We start from the raw sequence: 24805 nt of genomic DNA, 5'->3' as shown, positions 1-24805 counted from the left end.
AAGATTTTACCGAAGCTTTATTGTAGTATATAAATATATTTACTAATTGTATCGAAATAACAAAATAATAATAATGCAACAATATACTTGGTGTAAACAGCTAAGAGAGTCATTTTAACAAAACTACAATGTACATAACTTTTGTATACTTCTAGAAAAATTCTTATCAGCATAGAAGACATAACTGACTATAATTTATCAGCAAAAAAAAAAAAAATATTGTTTTTTCCTTTGTTTAAATATGCACATAGTTTAGAAAAATATTTCTCTCGTAAAAAAAAGAGCTCTTTCGTCATAAAATCGTCGACACGAAATTTTGTGTTTGACACATTTATACATTTTATGGCAAAGCGATTCCTGCAGTCTTCAATGACACGAAATACATCTCACTTAATCTAACGATTATAAGGCATAAATATTCTTATAATAAATACCGTAACGTAGTGAAGCTGGAATAATCCAGCAAAGTCGAATTTATCAAATTTTCTTCTTAAACTCTCCAGAATTGATTTTGAGTGTGCTCCATTTCGTCTCTATGCGAACTTATTAAAGTGTCCTGAAATAGAAAAAAAAAAATAATACGTATTGTTAGAAAATGTAACTTATAGAGATTAAAAAAAATTTTTTTTTTAAGGTGATAAAACAAACAATCGAAAATTCGGTCAATCATTTTTCCATGCACTTGCATCAAACAGGAAATTAAAAATAAAATTATTTTAAACTAGCTCTGACACAATTATAATTGCAAAATAAAACTTGTCATGCAAATTAGTTTACAGGACAAAAAAATAAAATAAAATGTATAGGTAATGCCTGTTACTCCTATATGTTACACGTTAACTTATTATGAGTAACGCATTGTTTAAAAAATAGCTTTTGCACAATTAAACATTGCAATGAACAGAGGAAAGTCAAAAGTTTCCTCCCATTATTAGGTAATTTAATTTGAAGTTATTCAGCCGTAAACTTAATCAAACGTAACCGACCAGCAATAGGTAAAAAATTCAAACATGCATGATTAATGCCATTCAAAATATTCTCCTCTCTCCTAATAAATTTTATGTAGCTAGTTATCTAGTAATCAAAACTGCCAAAATTTACCTGCATAGTTTATTTTACGATCAGAAATTTAATAGTTTGGAAGAGATTTCGACGGTCGTCGGTGTGACCGATAGAAAAAACGGAAGAAGTCCGACGATTCCGATCACATGCACCTCTTCACGACCGTCACGTTGAAAATTTGATGCACCGTCGGTTTGAATCTCGAAAATGCATTTATAAACCTCTTCCATTTGCAGCAAAATATCTGAAATGCACAACGGCTTCTGTAACGACTTACCGATTTTTCAAACAATAAAATTAGGCCAGCCGTGCACGATCTTATTCTAATAATTCAGCATTTTTAAAGTTGGTATACAGTGATAAAATTTTCAAAGCCATCAACAATTTTATACAACCGAGTTTGTTTGTTGTTAAGTTTTTAAATAATTCTTCCTAAATATAATATAATGTACTGCTATTGTAATTATTAGTCATAGCAAATATGAAAAATAATTGCTGTATTATTGACAATTTTGCACTACATTGCATATGTATAATATTTTGCATAGAATTATTCGATTTAATAAATGTTTCAGAGTAATTCTGTGTTGATTTTTTAAAAAATATTCCAAGTCAATTAGAGTATACGTACATTTAAAACTGCATAGTAAATATGGATTTATCTGACTGATCGATTTATTTCATTTCTGGAGTTTAGAATTAGCAGTATTTACATGACACGGCAATAGCGAATTTGACTTAACACTCAAAAAAATGATAGCTTTTCTCAGACTAACCTTTTTTTTTTCAATTTCCAACTATCGACAAACTACTTTGTGTTGCCAATCCTGCTCCGTTTCCATCTGATGGTGTAATTTTTACTTTTTTTAATATGAAACTCAACAAGTACATGTTTTGCAAATCACTGTACAACACAAATATTCTGTAGTCTACATGAAGTATAGTATACATACACATTAATGCTATGATGTTAAAATTTTTTTTTAAATTCATAAAAATTTGATTCAACTAGAAGTACTTGAGATTTTTAAGAGAATTTACAAAAAATTAAAAGTGACAAATTTCCCAAGTCAATTAACTGTCTTGTATGAGATAGACAGACAAAAAACTGGAGTGACAAAATACTTTTTTTTTATTTTCATAACAGACATTTTCTTAGTAATGTATATTGTAATGTATTACAATAAACGAGTCAATCAATAAAATGGTTATCAACTAGAAAAACAGAAAACTCCAATTTCTATTTTTCTAGTTAGTTCCTAAGGGCAGATCTCTGTTAAGAGTTTTTGAAAACTTTTTGTTCCAGAAAAAGCAATTTAAGTTGAATTTTACATTTCAAGAGCTTCTTAATACACGTGACATTGTTTTTTATCCTTATAAGAGTTAACTTAACTTAAAAGTATGAAATACATAATGTTAGTTCAATCTTTAGAATAAGGAATTAACTAACACATTAACAAACACAGTTTACTGAGTTTACTGTTTCAATCAATCTTATAAGACCTTTCTTAAATATGTGAATTCTAAAAAAATTTGTATCAATTACTCGATTTTAAAATATCAGAATAAAAATTTAAATAAATTTCTATAATAATATTTAGAGCAATAAAAGAGCAAAAGTTTATAGCCATTAACATTATAATTATTGAATCATATAGCTTAATGGTCAAGACCGATAAGCTTTTCAAAATCATATCTGATGAGTAATTAATCTTATATTGCCATTGACAGAAGTGATTTCCATACCAAATGTAGAATATATAAGTGGTAAATAAAGAAACTGTTGTTAATGTTACTGTTAATTTTACTAAGAAAGTTGTACATAGACTCTATAACAAGACACTCCAATCTCCAGCCCACAGGCCAAATATGGTCCCTGAAGCACATTAATCTGACCCCATAGCTTGTTTTCACTGATATGTTTTATAAACTTTTGACTGTTGTTAATTAATATAAAAACTTATTTAAAAAGGGGAGTTTGTTAAATTTTTATAAATCTCAGCCAGAAGAGAATTTTAAAAGTTTTAAGAAGTTTGTATGGGGATATTTTCTATTTTATGTACCTTTGAAAACAAACCTTTTCGAAAATCAAAATACTGAACATCACAGTCCAACAGACACAAAGATTTTAACATTGGGTGCCAAAAAATGTATTCAAAATTTAGATGACTATCTTGTGAAAAAGCAGTTACAAATTTCATATTGATTTATGTCTGTGGTTATTCAGAAAGAGTCAAATATTAAGATTGTTTTTTTATCTTTCGTACCTGGCCCCCAGACTTATCTTTTACAGCTCACATGGCCCTTCTCAGAAGGTTTGGGAAACCTCTGCTCTATAATATACAACAGTAGATTTGGAAAATTTATTGCTTAGTTCTTATTACTGTATAGAATTAACATAGGGAATTAGAGAATTAAGCTAAAATTGACAATTGGCTTTTAAATAGTTCTGTCTGAGAGTCATTATGTAGAAAGGGGGATTATTGGAAATTAGTAGCTTTTAATCTACAAGTTTAAGTGTCTGATAATATCGATTGAAACATGGGATTGATATATAGAAAAGAGATAGTTAAAGACAAGATACAGATATACACATCTTTGATGATTTCTGGAAAAATTGCGATGTCAGATGAATATGTAGTGTACAAGATTTTTAAAGATGCTCTTATTAAGTTTATACAAAGGAAAAGCTGTTGGGTGTGCTCATAATTGCAATCTAAGTTCAGAAAATAACCTGTAGTAGCACACTAATGTTCAAATTTTTTTTAAAACACCAATAACTCAGATATTCACAGGAAATTGTATGTGACAGAAATCTCTTTAAATTTATAATAATAAATATGATGGACTTTTCTCTATGATTGATTTGGCATGTGTTCAAATCAAATCATCTTTATGAAGGTTTTTCTGTAATAAAATATGGTTCAAATAAAATAAATATTCACTTAGAATTTCCATAACTAAAACTTTGACAGTAAGCAAGCCAATTAATGACATAAATACAAGTGTTTCAAATACAAAATTATTGCATCTGCATATTGTAGATTAAAATGATGATAAATACAGATTTTTCAATAATAAACATTTTGATTAAAAAATACATAAATTAATTGCTGGTAGAGCCACTTTTTTTTTATTAGTTTAAATTTTTATCATGTTTGAATATTTGTTTTGTATTAAACACGTATAACTAATATTTCCAATGCAAAAAGCCTATTTTTTAGAGAAGGAAATAGTTTACTTAGCTTATGACAAACATTTGAGCTTCTGAAATCTTAGAATTATAAAAGCACAATGTATTACTTACTGGGTTCATATATTTTCACAATACAATGGGGTTTCTGGAATGACTTTACATATAATGGACTCTGCCTTACAAGAAGTTTAACAGGAACATTGCAGTTTAAATATTTATGATAATGTTTATCACTTCATTTATTTAAATGTTTTAAATCAATAATTTCTAAAGCTACATATGTATAAATAAAATCTTTTTCAAGAACCAATGTCAAATGTAAAAACTTGCAAAGCAAATTTACCAAACTTACTTTGTTCCTAGAAAACCACTGCTAAATAAACTGCCCTATTTTCCATAAGTTAGTACCATAAACTGAGATTGTTTTCATGGAACCTTTTAAACTATATCGCACTGAAAAAGTCCAACAAAAAAAAAAAAGGCATTTCACAAAGTCGTCGTAAAAATTTACATCATCTGTTGAAGAGGAGAATGTAAAGCAGGATCTATTGTATCATTAATTTTATTTTGGAATACAGGTATCTCTCATATAATATGGTAGATACATTCCGAAAAAGTGCTGTGCTATGCAAATCCATGCTAAACAAAACATAGGGTTGCATTCCAGAAGTTAGCAAAAGTATACTATTCTTTTTCGTTACTACAAGAAATATGTTTATTAAAGCAATTGATAATTTATTTCTAATCAATAATTAATTAACAATAGCAATTAAAAATACTGCATGATGTACTAATAATTTTAGTTGAACGAGACATTACAAAGTATTATCATCATCTCAGCTTTTCTATTGATCTTAATCAGAAGTATTAGCAACATTTTCATATTTTTATCATAAAAAATTTTTTATGGATGACAAAATAAAAATATATTATTAATCGAAAATTTGTTCTAGAGGGTCACGTTTGTTCAATTGAGTACTGAGCGACCTTTTTCCAGAATCTGTGTTTGAATACAAAATTGTTCAAGTACCAAGATACCGTCATATTTCATTTGTCATTTTACAAATGATTGCTTATCTACAGTTAAAAAAAGTTTAATAACACTCACCTTAAAATGTTTAAATAAACTTTGCTAAATATGGAGATTAATCTATGAAAAGAAAACACAGTGACAGTACTAAGGGCTAAAATCTGAAAGCAGCAATGACACCTGGTTGATAGGAAAGTTTAGGACAAGGAAGAAAAAAATTGCACTATCAGTTTCATTAAAGTAAACCTGATGAAAATAATTTGAAAATTTCAATATTTTAAAATCCATGGGCAAGTTTGAAACAACATGCATGCTTACTTGAATAAAAGAAAAAAAAACATTCAATAATGAGGTTTACACTTAAAAATTGTGAAATTTTGTATGGAGGCTTTCCAACACAGTGTTAGAATAGAACCAGAAGTTACGTTATACGGGGGATATCCCCAATTTTCAAACCATGTTGTATGAGGATACCTGTATTTTCTAAATCAGCAAATTTTGGTATAGATAATTTAACAGCCACTTGGCACTAACTTCTACACTTAGCTATTCATGGTGGCACTCAATTAGTGGTGTTCGCTACACTCAGGTTTTCTTTTAGACCCTTCGGGGGACTACCGCATTGCAGCCTAAAAACTGCATGCCAACATCAAACAAAGAGGGTACAGTAGCCATATATACACCATTCAGAGGAATTCTATCTTTCTCTACTGTCTATCTCCTCTCCCTCCTTCTTCCCCCCTTTCCCTTATCCTCTTTTCCACTGGCTAAACATCTTGCGTATGGCCAATGTCTTTCATGTATGTATGTATGTACGTATGCATGTATCATTTAATGCGTATAATAATCTGTAATTTAAAAAGTGTTAATGATTTGTTTTTAGAAATCAGATTACAGTAAAATATGTACTTGACAAGTTTTATCTGCATTTGCAATTTTTTTTTAATTAATAAAATTTATTTTTGAACTTAAAAAAGCCAGGTGGTTCAAAAATAAATTTATGATTTCAAATAATTATCTAAATTTTAAAACCCAATTTTACAAAATTATATTAAAGTTTGTGTAAAAAAGTTTTCAGAATACATACCTTATTAAATAATCTGGAGTCCAGCTCCTTCAACTGTTCATCAAGTTTTTTCTTGGACATTAACAGAGGTTCATTTACAATTAAAGATGAAGATGGACTATTTGATTTATTTGATGATGAACTTCCCATTGGAGATATTCCTGATAATCAAAATTAACAAGTAAATTTACAGCAACATCATTAATTTGTATCAATTATATCTAGAAAATATTTTAAAATTTCAATATAAAAAAAAACTGAAAATTTACATTAAAAGTATTTTAAATTTCGTTTAATAATATTCATATTTCTATGCAGAACATAATATATCACCATACACACATAAAGTGAATCATGTCTTTCACTTTATGGATAGGATGACCAGCCCTGGATGACAAGTACTCAAGTTACAAGCTCTCAACACCCCTCAATAATTTCCCTGGGTCATCTAAAATCCATTGTATATCAGAACCAACCAAAAAACATTGTAGAACTTAAGAAAATATTGTCAGAATCACCATGAAAGAGACTCTATGTAAATGGTACCTTGGATTGACACATCAAGAAATCAATACAAAGAATTCAAAAATGTTTTGGGTTATTTTGAACATCAGTTAAAATAAAATATAATAATTTATTTTATGGTGTGCAATTTTAGATGCACCCTGTATACATATTTTTTTCATTTATAAGCTGAATAAAATACAATATAAATGTTCTTGGTCACAGTCAGCATACAATATTTTTATCAAATTTCTGTGAATAGCACATATATTTTCAAAGTCTAATAAATATAAATTCTTTAAATTATAAATTTACCATAAAATATAAAATGATATTTACTTAATTCATCTCTAATGCAGTCTTTACTACCAGTACGATGATGGACAGAACTCGATGTAGTTGAAGATCCCGAGGCAAGTGAGGTCGTTCCCGTCGTAGTTGTACTATGACTGGTACTGGTGGTCAAACCCATGGTGCTTGCAGCTCTAATGTGATGACGAGGCGGTCGACCGAGCACCGCATTCTGAAGGACGGCGTCTTTCTCTTGAGAATGTTGTTGGAGTACCTTAATCATTGCATCGCGTTCTGCTAATTTTGATTCCAGATCTCTTACTCTAGTATATAAAAGATTAATTTGATAGAATGAATAATTATTTAAACGACTTCTTATAATACATGAAAAATAATTTAAAATTAAATAAATTAAAATAACTTTTTGAACATAAATTATATTCAATAATATTCTAGATCAGGGATCAGCAAACATTTACAGGCCAAATTACAGTTTTATTTTGAAGAAACAGACCATAAATATTTATAAAAATTTACTTGAATTGTAAAAAGATATTCAGATTGGGGTTAAATACTTTCTAATAAAGAGAATTTGGAAAGTTCTCATCACATGCTGAATAAACAACATATGACAAAATAACATCCAACGCTGTAAATATGGCATTACCAAACAGAATGAATAGGTAACTTATTTGTCAAAATAAATGTAAATATTCAAAATACTTAAACATGTTTTCTTCTTATAATGGAAATTTCATAAGAAATTGTATAATTATATTTGTAGGATTAATATAGATGTTTCCATGTGCCAGCAGAAAAATAAAATAAAAGTAATGGTTAGAAGCTGCAAAATATCTATTCAAGGGCTGCACGAGGCCAGCAAGTTGTAGTTTGCTAATCCTCATTCTAAATTACCGCATAGTAAACAATGTAACAAAAGAAAAATATTAAAATACAAAATTTTTCAGTCATGATATAACATTCACTAATTAATTATTTAACTTTAAATCAGTTACATTTAACATATAAAATATTAATCAAAGATAGAAATACACAAATCAACTATAATTCTACAATGTTTTATGAATATACTAATCTCTTATCAGACATATTATATTTGCATAATTATTATAAGGCTATACGAACCTTCCTTCTAATTCGGCACACTTTCTTTGAGCTGCATATAACTCATCCATGTGTTTCAACTTTTCAGATCTAGCTTGTGCTATTAATTTTTCACTTTCTTGTGATGTTTTCTCAAGTGCTGCTATTTTGGCATCCCTAAAAATATCCAGAAAATTAATATTTTCATAATGTAATTTCATTTATCCTAAATTTACTATCGATAGATCATCCTTTCAAATTGTACATATTAGAATTTCTAGTCATAAAGACAGAATGCATTCAATGACAATTTGATTTTTCTTTGGTCATCAAACCATGAAATAATCCATATAGTCAGTTATATTTTGTCTCGACATTTCAAATTATAATCACTACATAATAGAAAATTTTGATATAATTCTTAAAAATTTCTGAGTTTAATATAAAACTAAGCAGAGAAGATTTACATTTCAAATATAAATATCTAATAACCCAATTCTCGATTAATACCAAATAATCTGCTGGATTACATCAGATTATATTAGGGGGTTACGTTTTAATAATTAAATATTGAGTGATTTTAACTTGAGGTAAGAAATTAAATCGCCATCGCATGATAAATTTAATAATTATAAATAAATTAATATTTAACATTTAATTTAGAAGGTTCTAGAAGAATCAGCTTGAAGCCTTTGTGTATTCAATCTTATTTATATTTTTTTTGCAATTTCCATTTATATGTTTTATTATGTTGGTTGATTTTCTTGTTATGTATTTTATCTTTTTTGTTATGGGTCTTGTTATTTATTAGGAAAGGAGATCTGCTGTCCGGCAACATTTCCTAATGTAGATGAATAAAAAAATTAAATGTTTAAGCCCAATAAGGCATCTACAGGGTTATATAATAAAGTAAGCATATTGGTCAGTCTGAATGTTTGTAAAATGATTTAAAGCAAAAAAATGTATATTAAAAATAAAATCATCTTCCTTTATTTTAAGTAGCATCTTCCTCCTCCTACATCTGTCCCTGCTATAAAAACAGTTTACAGATTTATAAAGAAAGAAAAAATTTTTTCAATTATATATTAATCTGTTGCAACTTAGATAAGCAGTTTTGCTTTTTCTGTGTTTAATTTTAGAGTATTGATTCTGAAAATAAAAAGAAATAATCTTGAAAATCTAGTTTTTGACTATTACAGAAAAAGGCTGTGCTATTTTTTGTTTAGAAAGAAATTGTGATAATTTTTATTTTCATAATGTTGTTAAATATGATCAAAGATAATGTACCACTTTGTAAATGCTTCAATGGTTATAATCAAATGATAGTCCTTGTTTGTCAAAATATTTGAAAATTATGTTTGTATTTATCGTATCTTATAGGATACAATTGTTAGGAAGAATACATTTAGCTCAAAAATATACGATGCTGTGCTTATTTGGAGAATTAAATTAACTATTAGATCATATAAGAAAATATGACTAAATAAATTGCTGTTCTTAATTTTCCTAAATAATAATTAACAATATATTTTAAACAAAATTAAAGCTTAAAATTTCATCTACAAACAGAATATAAATAATTTTCTTGCAACTAAAGAATAATATAAAATTATATTTAATGCTTAGTTCAGTTCATGATCATAAACTGAATTAGTTCACAATTAGTTCATGAAATGATCAAATGATAATTCTAAGAATATAACATTTTCATTTTTCAAATTTTATGAGAGAATAGAAAAATTACTTCTAGAATTTTTAAGTTAAAGACATTTTAAAATTTAACGGATTTCAACTTACTTTGGCACTGAGGCTGCATCTACTGCAATTTGGCGCATTGTACTTTCTTCCAAGTAACACTGTTCCCACTGAAATAAATATTTAAACAAAAAATTTCATTATATTTAATAATTTCATTTTTTTTTCAAATATTCTATAAAAATCATTCTCCAAAACCTTTGTCACTTCAGATTCTAAAAATACAATTTTCTCTTCATATTCTCTTATTGTTTTTCTTAATTCCTCTTCAGTTTGCAAATTCTTATTTCTGTCAGAACATGGCATTCCTTTCTGCAAAAAGCCAATAGATAAAAATTCAAACAATTATCATTTACTAAACTTATATAAAAAATAACATTTATGAAATTGATGATGCGACAATACCTTTTCTATTTTTAAATCTTCTATTTCCTTTTCGAGTTCTGATCTAATTTTCTTTTCCATCATTACTCTTTTCTCACTTGTCTGCTGGACATTTACTAATGCTTTTTGAAGCTGAGCAGCATGATCTATGTAAGACTGCTTCTTACGACACTATCGAGTTAATCAATTAAAATTCATCATATAAATATCCCAATATTAGAGATTTTAAAATAATTCTTTTATACTTGTATACTAATTTTCAGTATTTGTATTAATATTCTAAATACTGTGATAATAGTTTGCCACAATATTCTAATTTAAAGATCATGTTTCTTAAAAGAATTATCCAGCAATAAATGTATTAATAACAAATATTATAGATTGCCAAATATAGTTAATTTCCTTAATTTAATTGAATTTAACTATAGAAAATAGTTATTATTATGCTGACACACAAAACTGTTGGTATGCTTTCTTCAGTAAAATTCCTTATTATAAAAATTGTACATTTAAAAACAATTTTAATAAGGATCTTTACAGACACAAACACACTTTAGTTGCCATTCTTTAACTTATATTATTTATAAACAAAAAAACTTACATCTTCTTCCAATTTTACTACATTCAGCTGAGCATTGGTGAGAGCACTGTCCAAAATGTCAATATGATTTCTTTGTTCTTGTAATGTTACTCTTTGTGCTTGGAGTTCAATTTCTTGTCTTTCTTTTTCAGCTAATAATTCTTTATCTATAATTGTTAAACAATGCAAATAAAATATTTAATAAAATCATTAGCTGTATTTATTATTATAAAAAAAGATTATATAATATNTAGTAATTTATTTAAAAGTTATCTTCAGAAATATATTAATTGCAGTTATCACATTACACATTATGCTTAAAATATTTGAATTCAAATCAAAAAACTGAATACAGTTTCTTTAATTTTCTCTCTTAAAAGTGTCTAACAGAGTAATTTCAATTTTTATTTAATTTCTTAGCTGAAAAAAATTTTCATAATTAAGAAGCTGACATTTTAATATTACGCAAAATTTTTAAACAACTTCTAGGGAAATTACTTCCTATCTAATTATTAACTTAGTCTTATTATAGCCCGATAATTCGGCAGATTGTTTGGTTCTAATTTTTAAACAACTCCAATTATAAAGCTGAAATTAACTAAAAAGAATACGGTCAAAATTTATTAAATTAACTTACTTTTTCTAATTTGGCAACCTTTCGATAATACATGTCCAATTCATTTTTCAGAGAAGCATTTTCAGTAGATAGCAATTGGATAATATGATTTGTTTCATTATCTCCCTCTATTGCAGGTCTTCCATGAGTTTTTGGTCTAATAAAAATAATTTAAATGATTGGTTTAAATTTACTAATTCAATTAAAACAACAATTATATTACATGGGCACTAACCTTTTACTTAATTCAGAAATTCTGACACCTTTTCCTTCGGATTTAGCATTATTGTAATCGATATTCGTAAGATCCGGATGAGAATGCGATATTATCAATCCGTCCGCTTTTATTATATCTGCTTCTTCGGAAATTTTTCTAACATTGTGCAGTTGATTTAACTTGTTTTCGGTATATTTCTGGAAATCTGTCATTTGAAATTTGGTGGAGTCTAGAGACGAAGTTTTCGACGAATCCCCAGGAGATTGATGGTGATGTACTTCTTTGGCTAAATGCTTTAGTACCTCCGACTGGTCTAGGTAATGTTTTGGTATATCAGTTATTTCTTGTACCGAATGTTCTGGAAATTCAAATTTTGTATCCATAAAAATATTTTTTGATTGTGACGAAACATTAGAACTAGAGTTCTCATTTGGTGAATTTGAAATTCCAGTACTTAAATAGCTAGTTAAGTGAGATCTTCTAGGTATACTTTTTGGTGACGAAGGCACACTATTTCCTTTAGTTGAGTTATTTCTGTTGGGCAACATATAAAGTGCCGTTCCTAGTTGTTTACTTTTTAAGGTAGGTGGCGATAATTCCGACAGCATACCAATATTTTTCTCGTGTCTATTGCTTTGACCATAAAATGCCGAAGCATAATTGTCAAGAAATGAATTGTTATGAATTATTAAAGTATTTGATACCGAATTGTCTAAATCGTCATTTAATGTTTCTTCGCCCTGCGGTTCCTGTCTTATTCCACTACGGAGTGCATTTTTCTCTTCTACCGTTAAGTTTTCATTTGATGTTGATACATCTGTTTCGCTTCCGGATAAATTATATTGAAAATCTGAAATTAAAAATAGCAAATAAAATATTCAGAATAAATTTTTAAAATTCATAAACAAATTACAATTAGTAAAATTGTATAAACGTCTTAAAGCCTGACAAAAATATCAGAGCCAAATGATTACTGCATTAAATCAGGTTATGTCACTGCTACTAATCTGGCACAGAGGTGGCACTCAATACCTACATCTAGTGCCAAATTAATCTGTATTTAATAATTATCAGTATCAGTAATTAATAAAATTGTAATCTTAAGAATTTCTGAACTTAAGGAATTCAAAAATATCAAGAATTTCAGAAAGAAAATTGAAAATTGTCAAGTAGTTGAAATAAAACAACATTCAGACTCCCTATTACTCAACTTACAACTCATTAATTACTATTTTGTGACTGAACATTTTTATCAGAAGTTTTTAACATTAGTTACAAACAATTACTCTTTCAAAATAAATTAATAATGTGAAAAAATAAATATTTTATAAATACAGACGACTCAATGCATTCTGTGTTTCTATAAATCAAAGTAGTTTTGAAACCATATTTCACTAACTCAAAATTTAAAATCTGGAGACTTTATTTAATTTCTAATTGTGAGAGTTACTGCATTGTTAAAAAGTACAGATATCGTTCAAAGATATAGCCCACCAGTGGTGGCCACGTTTATAAACCACTGAACACTGTAGTTGGTCATGGATTCACACCTGCCACGTGGAGTTTTCCTGGTTACCAGTATCAAAAACGTAAAATATTTGAGTAGCCCAAGACATAGCCAAAGATTGCAGCACCACAGTCCTGGCAAAAATTTAAATTTGCCGACTGGAATTCTTTCGGATAATTGACTTTCGGATAATCGACGCTCTACTGTATGTACCTACACATCAATATATATTGACATGAATAATTGTTTATCCAAAATTAAAATGAAAAAAATGAAATATATAATAAAAGTTAAAAGATTATATTTTAAAAAAAGGTAAAAGTTAAAAAACATTAAAAACTTCTCAAAAAACAATCACGAGAAAATACCTTTCTCACTCTTTACCAATTTTCGTGGAGATTTAATTAAAAACTATACACCAATCCTTGAAAATCGGTAAAGACTGAAAAGAATATTTTCTCATAACTGTTTTTTCAGAAGCTTTTAAGGTTTTTTTTAACTTTTACCTTTTTTGAAACATAACCTTTTAACTTATAAAANATCTTGAAAATCTAGTTTTTGACTATTACAGAAAAAGGCTGTGCTATTTTTTGTTTAGAAAGAAATTGTGATAATTTTTATTTTCATAATGTTGTTAAATATGATCAAAGATAATGTACCACTTTGTAAATGCTTCAATGGTTATAATCAAATGATAGTCCTTGTTTGTCAAAATATTTGAAAATTATGTTTGTATTTATCGTATCTTATAGGATACAATTGTTAGGAAGAATACATTTAGCTCAAAAATATACGATGCTGTGCTTATTTGGAGAATTAAATTAACTATTAGATCATATAAGAAAATATGACTAAATAAATTGCTGTTCTTAATTTTCCTAAATAATAATTAACAATATATTTTAAACAAAATTAAAGCTTAAAATTTCATCTACAAACAGAATATAAATAATTTTCTTGCAACTAAAGAATAATATAAAATTATATTTAATGCTTAGTTCAGTTCATGATCATAAACTGAATTAGTTCACAATTAGTTCATGAAATGATCAAATGATAATTCTAAGAATATAACATTTTCATTTTTCAAATTTTATGAGAGAATAGAAAAATTACTTCTAGAATTTTTAAGTTAAAAACATTTTAAAATTTAACGGATTTCAACTTACTTTGGCACTGAGGCTGCATCTACTGCAATTTGGCGCATTGTACTTTCTTCCAAGTAACACTGTTCCCACTGAAATAAATATTTAAACAAAAAATTTCATTATATTTAATAATTTCATTTTTTTTTCAAATATTCTATAAAAATCATTCTCCAAAACCTTTGTCACTTCAGATTCTAAAAATACAATTTTCTCTTCATATTCTCTTATTGTTTTTCTTAATTCCTCTTCAGTTTGCAAATTCTTATTTCTGTCAGAACATGGCATTCCTTTCTGCAAAAAGCCAATAGATAAAAATTCAAACAATTATCATTTACTAAACTTATATAAAAAATAACATTTATGAAATTGATGATGCGACAATACCTTTTCTATTTTTAAATCTTCTATTTCCTTTTCGAGTTCTGATCTAATTTTCTTTTCCATCATTACTCTTTTCTCACTTGTCTGCTGGACATTTACTAATGCTTTTTGAAGCTGAGCAGCATGATCTATGTAAGACTGCTTCTTACGACACTATCGAGTTAATCAATTAAAATTCATCATATAAATATCCCAATATTAGAGATTTTAAAATAATTCTTTTATACTTGTATACTAATTTTCAGTATTTGTATTAATATTCTAAATACTGTGATAATAGTTTGCCACAATATTCTAATTTAAAGATCATGTTTCTTAAAAGAATTATCCAGCAATAAATGTATTAATAACAAATATTATAGATTGCCAAATATAGTTAATTTCCTTAATTTAATTGAATTTAACTATAGAAAATAGTTATTATTATGCTGACACACAAAACTGTTGGTATGCTTTCTTCAGTAAAATTCCTTATTATAAAAATTGTACATTTAAAAACAATTTTAATAAGGATCTTTACAGACACAAACACACTTTAGTTGCCATTCTTTAACTTATATTATTTATAAACAAAAAAACTTACATCTTCTTCCAATTTTACTACATTCAGCTGAGCATTGGTGAGAGCACTGTCCAAAATGTCAATATGATTTCTTTGTTCTTGTAATGTTACTCTTTGTGCTTGGAGTTCAATTTCTTGTCTTTCTTTTTCAGCTAATAATTCTTTATCTATAATTGTTAAACAATGCAAATAAAATATTTAATAAAATCATTAGCTGTATTTATTATTATAAAAAAAAGATTATATAATATGTTTTAAAAGAGTCTTATTATTTAATAGTTATTAGTTATCAATTGATTCACCTTTAGCCTTAATAACTGTGTAACTAGTCTTTGAGTCATGGTAATTTTTGCCGCAACTTGGAGACTAATGCCAAAAAAAAAAACTGATTCCGATTTCGATAACAAGTCAATGAAGTCAGTTTCACTGTTAAAATACCACATAGTTGTAGAGTAGCATGTGAATGCAAAATAACATGTTATTGCCTGTTAGAAATGCAATTTAGCAATATGCACTGCAAACTCTTACCACTCACATAGCATGAAATTAAATTTTGCAACAAAATTTGTGATATTATCTCACCTCTTTTTTGCTGATGCTCATCATACTTTATACTGATGCTCATCATACTTTATAATCTTTTTATAATTGGTATAAATTTTCTATTATAATTTATGAAATTCTGTATTTAAGTACTACATATATATATAATTTTTTTTCAGTTAGTGCCATTTCAGTGTTGTATTACATAGTTAAAACTATATAACTATAAATGCAGGAATCATAGTAACTTATGATAATGAACTATATATGCAGGAATCATAGTATTAACTTATGATAATGAGTGAATATGAAATCTTATGGCTCATTTAATGAGCCATAAGATTACTTAGAAAGCAGACTCTCTGCTTTTATGGCATTCTTTCTAGAAAGCCATAAAAGCAGAGAGTCTACTTTCTAAGTTTTCCTTAATAAAAAAGCAAATAAAGATTATAAACAATTACTTAAAACATTAAATTATTAATATAAATAATAATTGTTTTACTTACTTTGAGATANAGTTAAAAAATATATAAACAAAATTTTATATTTAAAGTTTATTATTATATTTACAAACTTTGAAAAACTCAATAAATTAAAAGAAAATTATTATCTACCGCACATTCTTATAAAAAGAATATGTTATAAAGTAAACTTAACAACATTCCTATCATACTTACAGTTTTTAACTCTGAAAAAATTATGATTTTAATCTAAAACTTCTATCAAAATTGCTAAATTCGCAGAATAAAATACCACTAATTCATCGAAAATCCATATAATACGATTGAAAATCTTATTTATAAGTTAATATATACACACGTTAAAGTGAAATACATCAAGATACACTACAAAAACATCGGTTATGATTTATTTATACAGAGTGATGTAAAAATATTTTATCTTACTTAAATATCTACAAATATTCCAAGATTAAATATCATACACACATAACCGAGATCATAAATTATTCGACAGATTTCGATATCAATGACGTCTACAAAACTAAATAATAAAATTTTTGCTACGTTCTCTTTGGATTTAATCACCGTTTATTCACTCGCGCAAACCGAAAAACTAAATTATTGCTTCTCAAAAATGCAATAATCGTTAACAGAAAACGAAAATTTTAAATAATTCGTACGCGATTATGATTTAATTAATTACTACATTAATTAATTATTAATGCGATTATTTAATTACGAACCAAACTTGAAATTTTATGTAATTAATTTAATGAATGATGCATAATTGATAAAAACGAGGCTAATGTATCATCCTTATCTTTTATGAAATTNCGATTTCGATAACAAGTCAATGAAGTCAGTTTCACTGTTAAAATACCACATAGTTGTAGAGTAGCATGTGAATGCAAAATAACATGTTATTGCCTGTTAGAAATGCAATTTAGCAATATGCACTGCAAACTCTTACCACTCACATAGCATGAAATTAAATTTTGCAACAAAATTTGTGATATTATCTCACCTCTTTTTTGCTGATGCTCATCATACTTTATACTGATGCTCATCATACTTTATAATCTTTTTATAATTGGTATAAATTTTCTATTATAATTTATGAAATTCTGTATTTAAGTACTACATATATATATAATTTTTTTTCAGTTAGTGCCATTTCAGTGTTGTATTACATAGTTAAAACTATATAACTATAAATGCAGGAATCATAGTAACTTATGATAATGAACTATATATGCAGGAATCATAGTATTAACTTATGATAATGAGTGAATATGAAATCTTATGGCTCATTTAATGAGCCATAAGATTACTTAGAAAGCAGACTCTCTGCTTTTATGGCATTCTTTCTAGAAAGCCATAAAAGCAGAGAGTCTACTTTCTAAGTTTTCCTTAATAAAAAAGCAAATAAAGATTATAAACAATTACTTAAAACATTAAATTATTAATATAAATAATAATTGTTTTACTTACTTTGAGATAATAACTGTGAGATTAAAATTTCTTTTTTTCCAATTTCTCTCTGTAAATCTGTACCTTCTGTGTTCAAAAACTGTTAAAAATGTCAATAAAATTTAATAAGTGTTATTATTATATATTCTTATAAAATAATAATAATAATAATAATAATAAAGCAAAGATTATATACTATATTTTATAACATATTAGACATATGGGAATATAAGACATGTTTCCATTTCAGCACAGAATTTTAAAGAAAAAAGTATTTAATGTGTTTAAAATAAGCAAACCAATGTCTTCAGCACTAGGCCTTATTAATTTTATCATTTCATTTGTTTAATTACATAATAATTTTGTACTTTATTACATTCAATTACTTACATATACAAACATCTCAAAAGTCAATATATTAGTAATACGCCAAACAATTAAATCTAGCTACTTCTCTGCAATTATTTTTAATTGATTTCTAAATAATTTGTCACTAGAAGTAGGTGTTAAGTGCCATCTCTTCTTCAATAATTATAATTAAATTAATATTTCTAAATAATTTAGAATATTCTGGAAGAAAAGAATAAGCCTGGAGCGAGACTCGAACCTGCAACTCCCACTTTCTGCATGGATATGTTGCCAGTTACGGTAAGCAGAAGTTGCAGATTCAAGTCCCACTTTGGACTGATTCTTTTCTTCCAAAATATTCTAAATTATTTATAAATATTAATTTAATTATAATTATTAAAGAAGAGATGGCACTTAACACCTGCCTCTAGTGACAAATTATTTAGAAATTAATTTAAAATGATCATGGAGAAGTAGCTAGATTTAATCTGGTAGTCATTTGGCATATTATTCAATTACTTAATTAAAACTAAATTCAAATTTCTCAATTTTAGAACACATCAAATCATACTTCTAATTATTAGAATACAATTTTTATATATTTTTTTCATTCCATTAGATGGAATTCGGTTATTCTGTACACGATGATGATTTAAATGTAACAAAAATGAATATTTGTTAAAAATATCTCTGACATAAAAGCATTATATTTCTTCTAAATAAATTTTTTTAAGATCTAAAATTAGATATATTTTAAAAATATTTTTAAACGAAATGTGACTGGAGGGTCAGCACTCTCCGGTCACAAACTATCAGCTATTATTGGTTGCAGGGAATTGTTCAGAGCCAAATACGTAGCAAGTAGTTAACTTGCAAATATGGATTCAACTCGCGTGCTGGCTTGATCTTTTCTTTAACAATCTTATAAATTAATTTAATTCCAATCTTAGTTGTACAAGATGGTGGCCTGACATTCCACCTTTAGATCAATTTTGTTTCGTGATCATTTATTAAATGAGTCTGAATGTAATCCAGTCCTAGTTGTTTGAGTAATTAGAAATTTGAATGGTTGTTTGAATACATCTATAAGTTCTTTTATAAAATTATCTACAATTATTACTAGGTATTACATCTACAATAAAACATAAATTACTGATAGCATAAAAATTTAATATGAAATTTCCTCAAAACAAAAAATAATTTTTTAAATGAATAGTTTGATAATGTATAACGAAAATAAACTTACTGTTCTCTTTGAAAAATGAGAAGTCGTTGCTTCAAGTTTTTCTAAAGGAGTAAATTATAAAAATAATAAATAAATTAAAAATAAAATAAATTTACATTATATCAGTTACTTTATTCATAAAATTTAATATTAAGATTAAAAAGAATAAAATTCCATAAGCCAGCACAAGACAAAAAAGGAAAATCTAGGAACTTTATTTTAACTTTATGCATGCATTTTAAATCGGGCCTAGAGAGTTAAATTCGGTCCTTGTTCCTCTTCAGTACAGTTTGTGTTATAATTTCCATTTTTTTTTCTCCTGACAATTTATTTTTTTCCTTTCTGATTAACAAATAATTATTTTTTCCTTTCCAAAACAGTAAATTAAAAAGATACAATTACCAGATTCTTCTTTCTTCACAGAATACAATAATCCTTAACAATAACGTGTTGCCAAAATAGCGCTAATAACTTTTAAATAATGCATGTTTAATATTATTTCCTGCTTATTATAATTTACTTCTACATCTCCAATATTGTTAATTTTAAAATACTGGATAGTTTATGGATTTCATGTATTAAAATTTTGAACTTATGCTATTGATCAGTTTGGTTCAAAAGCTTATAAGTACATACAGTTGTTCTCTTTTAATCATCGTAATATTAATGTCAAATGTATTAGATATGAAGATGAGATTGTAAAATCGTGAAAAGTGTTTAATCTAATTAAATATTTATGACTCCTTCAACAGTTTTGAGTTATTCTTCCTAATATGTACACATGAAGTCATTTGTTTCTGTTTCATGTTATCCTTTTTATTCTTAATACTAATTAATCAATTCATTTTAGTTCCATTGTAAATTCGACATTTTCCAGGCATTTAGTAACTTTTTAATAAAAAATAAACAGTAAAAAACTTACATTTTAGCTAATTTTAAACAATACTTAATAAACAGAAATCTTTTTATTTCATTTTACTGTTACTGCATTTCTTATAATTAAAAATAATGAATATTTAAATAGTTTTAATAATATAATAGTATCATGTGTTTCCTGTTATTTAAAAATTCAGCATATGATAATACAGTAGAGTGTCGATTATCCGAATCAATTGGGGACTGGGGTTGTTCGGAAAATCGATATTTCGGATAACCAATTATGTACGAAAAAATATATTAACCTATCCCATGTTGAAATTTTTCTCCGTTGGGTGTTGCTTCACGTTGAATTTTTGTCGATGTTAAGCCTAACGAAGACTATTGTATCGTTAAAAATTATTTTTTTATTTTGTACAAACAAAATAAATATATTGAAAAATATAAAAACAATAAAAAAATTATACTTCAGACGTTAATTTAGTATCAAAAACGTAAAATATTTGAGTAGCCCAAGACATAGCCAAAGATTGCAGCACCACAGTCCTGGCAAAAATTTAAATTTGCCGACTGGAATTCTTTCGGATAATTGACTTTCGGATAATCGACGCTCTACTGTATGTACCTACACATCAATATATATTGACATGAATAATTGTTTATCCAAAATTAAAATGAAAAAAATGAAATATATAATAAAAGTTAAAAGATTATATTTTAAAAAAAGGTAAAAGTTAAAAAACATTAAAAACTTCTCAAAAAACAATCACGAGAAAATACCTTTCTCACTCTTTACCAATTTTCGTGGAGATTTAATTAAAAACTATACACCAATCCTTGAAAATCGGTAAAGACTGAAAAGAATATTTTCTCATAACTGTTTTTTCAGAAGCTTTTAAGGTTTTTTTTAACTTTTACCTTTTTTGAAACATAACCTTTTAACTTATAAAATATACTGATTCCATTGTTTAAATTTTTATAAATATCTTTATATAAAAAATATTATAATAAATAGAAAAGAAACATCGTCTTAATGCGATGTAACGGCAAATAAAAGTTAATATCTTAATAGTCATTATTTAATAATGACAACAGTAATTCAACATTACTGTTTGTTACCATTAGTATTTACTCTTATTATGTAATTATTATTGAATCTTATTTTTGATTTTATTTCTAAGTCAGTTTATTTTATTTTGGTGATTAAAGAATCATTTTTAAAAGATTATACCTGTTTTTTTTTTTTACCAGTCTATGATTAAAAAAATTTTATAAAATCCATTGATCTTTGATACATAATGTTATTCTCTCATCAACAAGATAAAATTTTTTATTAAGTTTTAATAGTTTAGAATCTGTCCCTTCTTATGCAGAGTAATCAAATGAAAAGCTTATTCACTTATACACACAGTAGAAAGTTTAACACCAAAGGCCAGATATGGCAATGAGCTTGCAACGCTTATCACTGTACTGCTTAGAATCATAACAGCACTCTTAAATCTGAACTTTAATTTATTACAGATTTGAAGGATACATTTAAAACTAAATAAATATATAAGTTTTTGTTAACTCTTAACTCTTATTTTAAAAAGCCAAAAGTTGATTCTTTCGTAGCTGTACAAAGCCAATCTTATCAAGCTAAATGGTTTTAAAAGATTTCACAGGATTCATTTTCAAGATTTCAAGACATTTGAGTATACTTATATTTGAATATCTTGAAAAGACTGTGTTTATAACAACATTTTTATCTGTTTTTGTTACAGACACATCCCATAAACTGTCATTTGTTAAAAAATTTCTAAACAAAACTTTGTAGTAACACAAAATAATTCAGAATATTTTCAAATAAACTATCCTCTTAATTTTTGGTATCTTTTCTTCTCTAAATGTCTGGAAATGTCTTACACTACAGAACAGAGTATTTTTTGTTCCATAGATACTTCTAGCTACCAAATTTCTTGCCTCACTTCTTGCAAGTAGATTTTTTCGTTTGATCATCAAATATAAAGAAATCAAATTAATTTTTTTTTGCTTTCGAACACTTATCAATGAATAAAAATATAACATTTTAAAGATATTAAAAAATAATTACCTTTCAGTTCTTTATTATTATCGGAGAGACGTTGAATTTCAATTTCTAACCATGTGCGAACAGCTCTCTCTAATTTCTCTCTTTTCTCTGATGATCTAATTAAATCCTCGTGAGCACGATACACTTTTTGAATTTCCAATTCAAACTAAAAATACAGTTATAATTAGTAATTTATTTAAAAGTTATCTTCAGAAATATATTAATTGCAGTTATCACATTACACATTATGCTTAAAATATTTGAATTCAAATCAAAAAACTGAATACAGTTTCTTTAATTTTCTCTCTTAAAAGTGTCTAACAGAGTAATTTCAATTTTTATTTAATTTCTTAGCTGAAAAAAATTTTCATAATTAAGAAGCTGACATTTTAATATTACGCAAAATTTTTAAACAACTTCTAGGGAAATTACTTCCTATCTAATTATTAACTTAGTCTTATTATAGCCCGATAATTCGGCAGATTGTTTGGTTCTAATTTTTAAACAACTCCAATTATAAAGCTGAAATTAACTAAAAAGAATACGGTCAAAATTTATTAAATTAACTTACTTTTTCTAATTTGGCAACCTTTCGATAATACATGTCCAATTCATTTTTCAGAGAAGCATTTTCAGTAGATAGCAATTGGATAATATGATTTGTTTCATTATCTCCCTCTATTGCAGGTCTTCCATGAGTTTTTGGTCTAATAAAAATAATTTAAATGATTGGTTTAAATTTACTAATTCAATTAAAACAACAATTATATTACATGGGCACTAACCTTTTACTTAATTCAGAAATTCTGACACCTTTTCCTTCGGATTTAGCATTATTGTAATCGATATTCGTAAGATCCGGATGAGAATGCGATATTATCAATCCGTCCGCTTTTATTATATCTGCTTCTTCGGAAATTTTTCTAACATTGTGCAGTTGATTTAACTTGTTTTCGGTATATTTCTGGAAATCTGTCATTTGAAATTTGGTGGAGTCTAGAGACGAAGTTTTCGACGAATCCCCAGGAGATTGATGGTGATGTACTTCTTTGGCTAAATGCTTTAGTACCTCCGACTGGTCTAGGTAATGTTTTGGTATATCAGTTATTTCTTGTACCGAATGTTCTGGAAATTCAAATTTTGTATCCATAAAAATATTTTTTGATTGTGACGAAACATTAGAACTAGAGTTCTCATTTGGTGAATTTGAAATTCCAGTACTTAAATAGCTAGTTAAGTGAGATCTTCTAGGTATACTTTTTGGTGACGAAGGCACACTATTTCCTTTAGTTGAGTTATTTCTGTTGGGCAACATATAAAGTGCCGTTCCTAGTTGTTTACTTTTTAAGGTAGGTGGCGATAATTCCGACAGCATACCAATATTTTTCTCGTGTCTATTGCTTTGACCATAAAATGCCGAAGCATAATTGTCAAGAAATGAATTGTTATGAATTATTAAAGTATTTGATACCGAATTGTCTAAATCGTCATTTAATGTTTCTTCGCCCTGCGGTTCCTGTCTTATTCCACTACGGAGTGCATTTTTCTCTTCTACCGTTAAGTTTTCATTTGATGTTGATACATCTGTTTCGCTTCCGGATAAATTATATTGAAAATCTGAAATTAAAAATAGCAAATAAAATATTCAGAATAAATTTTTAAAATTCATAAACAAATTACAATTAGTAAAATTGTATAAACGTCTTAAAGCCTGACAAAAATATCAGAGCCAAATGATTACTGCATTAAATCAGGTTATGTCACTGCTACTAATCTGGCACAGAGGTGGCACTCAATACCTACATCTAGTGCCAAATTAATCTGTATTTAATAATTATCAGTATCAGTAATTAATAAAATTGTAATCTTAAGAATTTCTGAACTTAAGGAATTCAAAAATATCAAGAATTTCAGAAAGAAAATTGAAAATTGTCAAGTAGTTGAAATAAAACAACATTCAGACTCCTTATTACTCAACTTACAACTCATTAATTACTATTTTGTGACTGAACATTTTTATCAGAAGTTTTTAACATTAGTTACAAACAATTACTCTTTCAAAATAAATTAATAATGTGAAAAAATAAATATTTTATAAATACAGATGACTCAATGCATTCTGTGTTTCTATAAATCAAAGTAGTTTTGAAACCATATTTCACTAACTCAAAATTTAAAATCTGGAGACTTTATTTAATTTCTAATTGTGAGAGTTACTGCATTGTTAAAAAGTACAGATATCGTTCAAAGATATAGCCCACCAGTGGTGGCCACGTTTATAAACCACTGAACACTGTAGTTGGTCATGGATTCACACCTGCCACGTGGAGTTTTCCTGGTTACCTCAATGTTAGTAACACTGAAATAGGAGCCAGTTTCTCAAAAAATCCTCCAGGAGGAATCTCCAC

The 24805-nt window shown here is 26.9% G+C and overlaps 1 protein-coding gene across 1 annotated transcript; it reads right to left on the bottom strand.

Annotated features, from left to right (window-relative positions):
- Window positions 1-23911, bottom strand: LOC111618822 (angiomotin-like). Its single transcript, XM_023360405.1, has 14 exons — window positions 23183-23911; window positions 22969-23104; window positions 22419-22563; window positions 19472-19512; window positions 17899-17977; window positions 15425-15570; window positions 14845-14994; window positions 14638-14751; window positions 14482-14549; window positions 8296-8430; window positions 7198-7472; window positions 6376-6515; window positions 1102-1306; window positions 1-556 (listed from the first exon to the last, which is right to left on the bottom strand). The coding sequence occupies exons 1-13, from the start codon at window positions 23770-23772 to the stop codon at window positions 1205-1207; spliced, it is 2121 nt and encodes a 706-aa protein (XP_023216173.1). The 5' UTR covers window positions 23773-23911; the 3' UTR covers window positions 1-556; window positions 1102-1204.
- Between the last annotated feature and the right edge of the window lie 894 nt (window positions 23912-24805).

Source organism: Centruroides sculpturatus, unplaced genomic scaffold (assembly GCF_000671375.1).
Source record: "Centruroides sculpturatus isolate CEXI.00-Female unplaced genomic scaffold, Cexi_2.0 scaffold13, whole genome shotgun sequence".
NCBI lineage: Eukaryota > Metazoa > Arthropoda > Arachnida > Scorpiones > Buthidae > Centruroides > Centruroides sculpturatus.
This window is presented reverse-complemented; position numbering and strand designations above follow the sequence as displayed.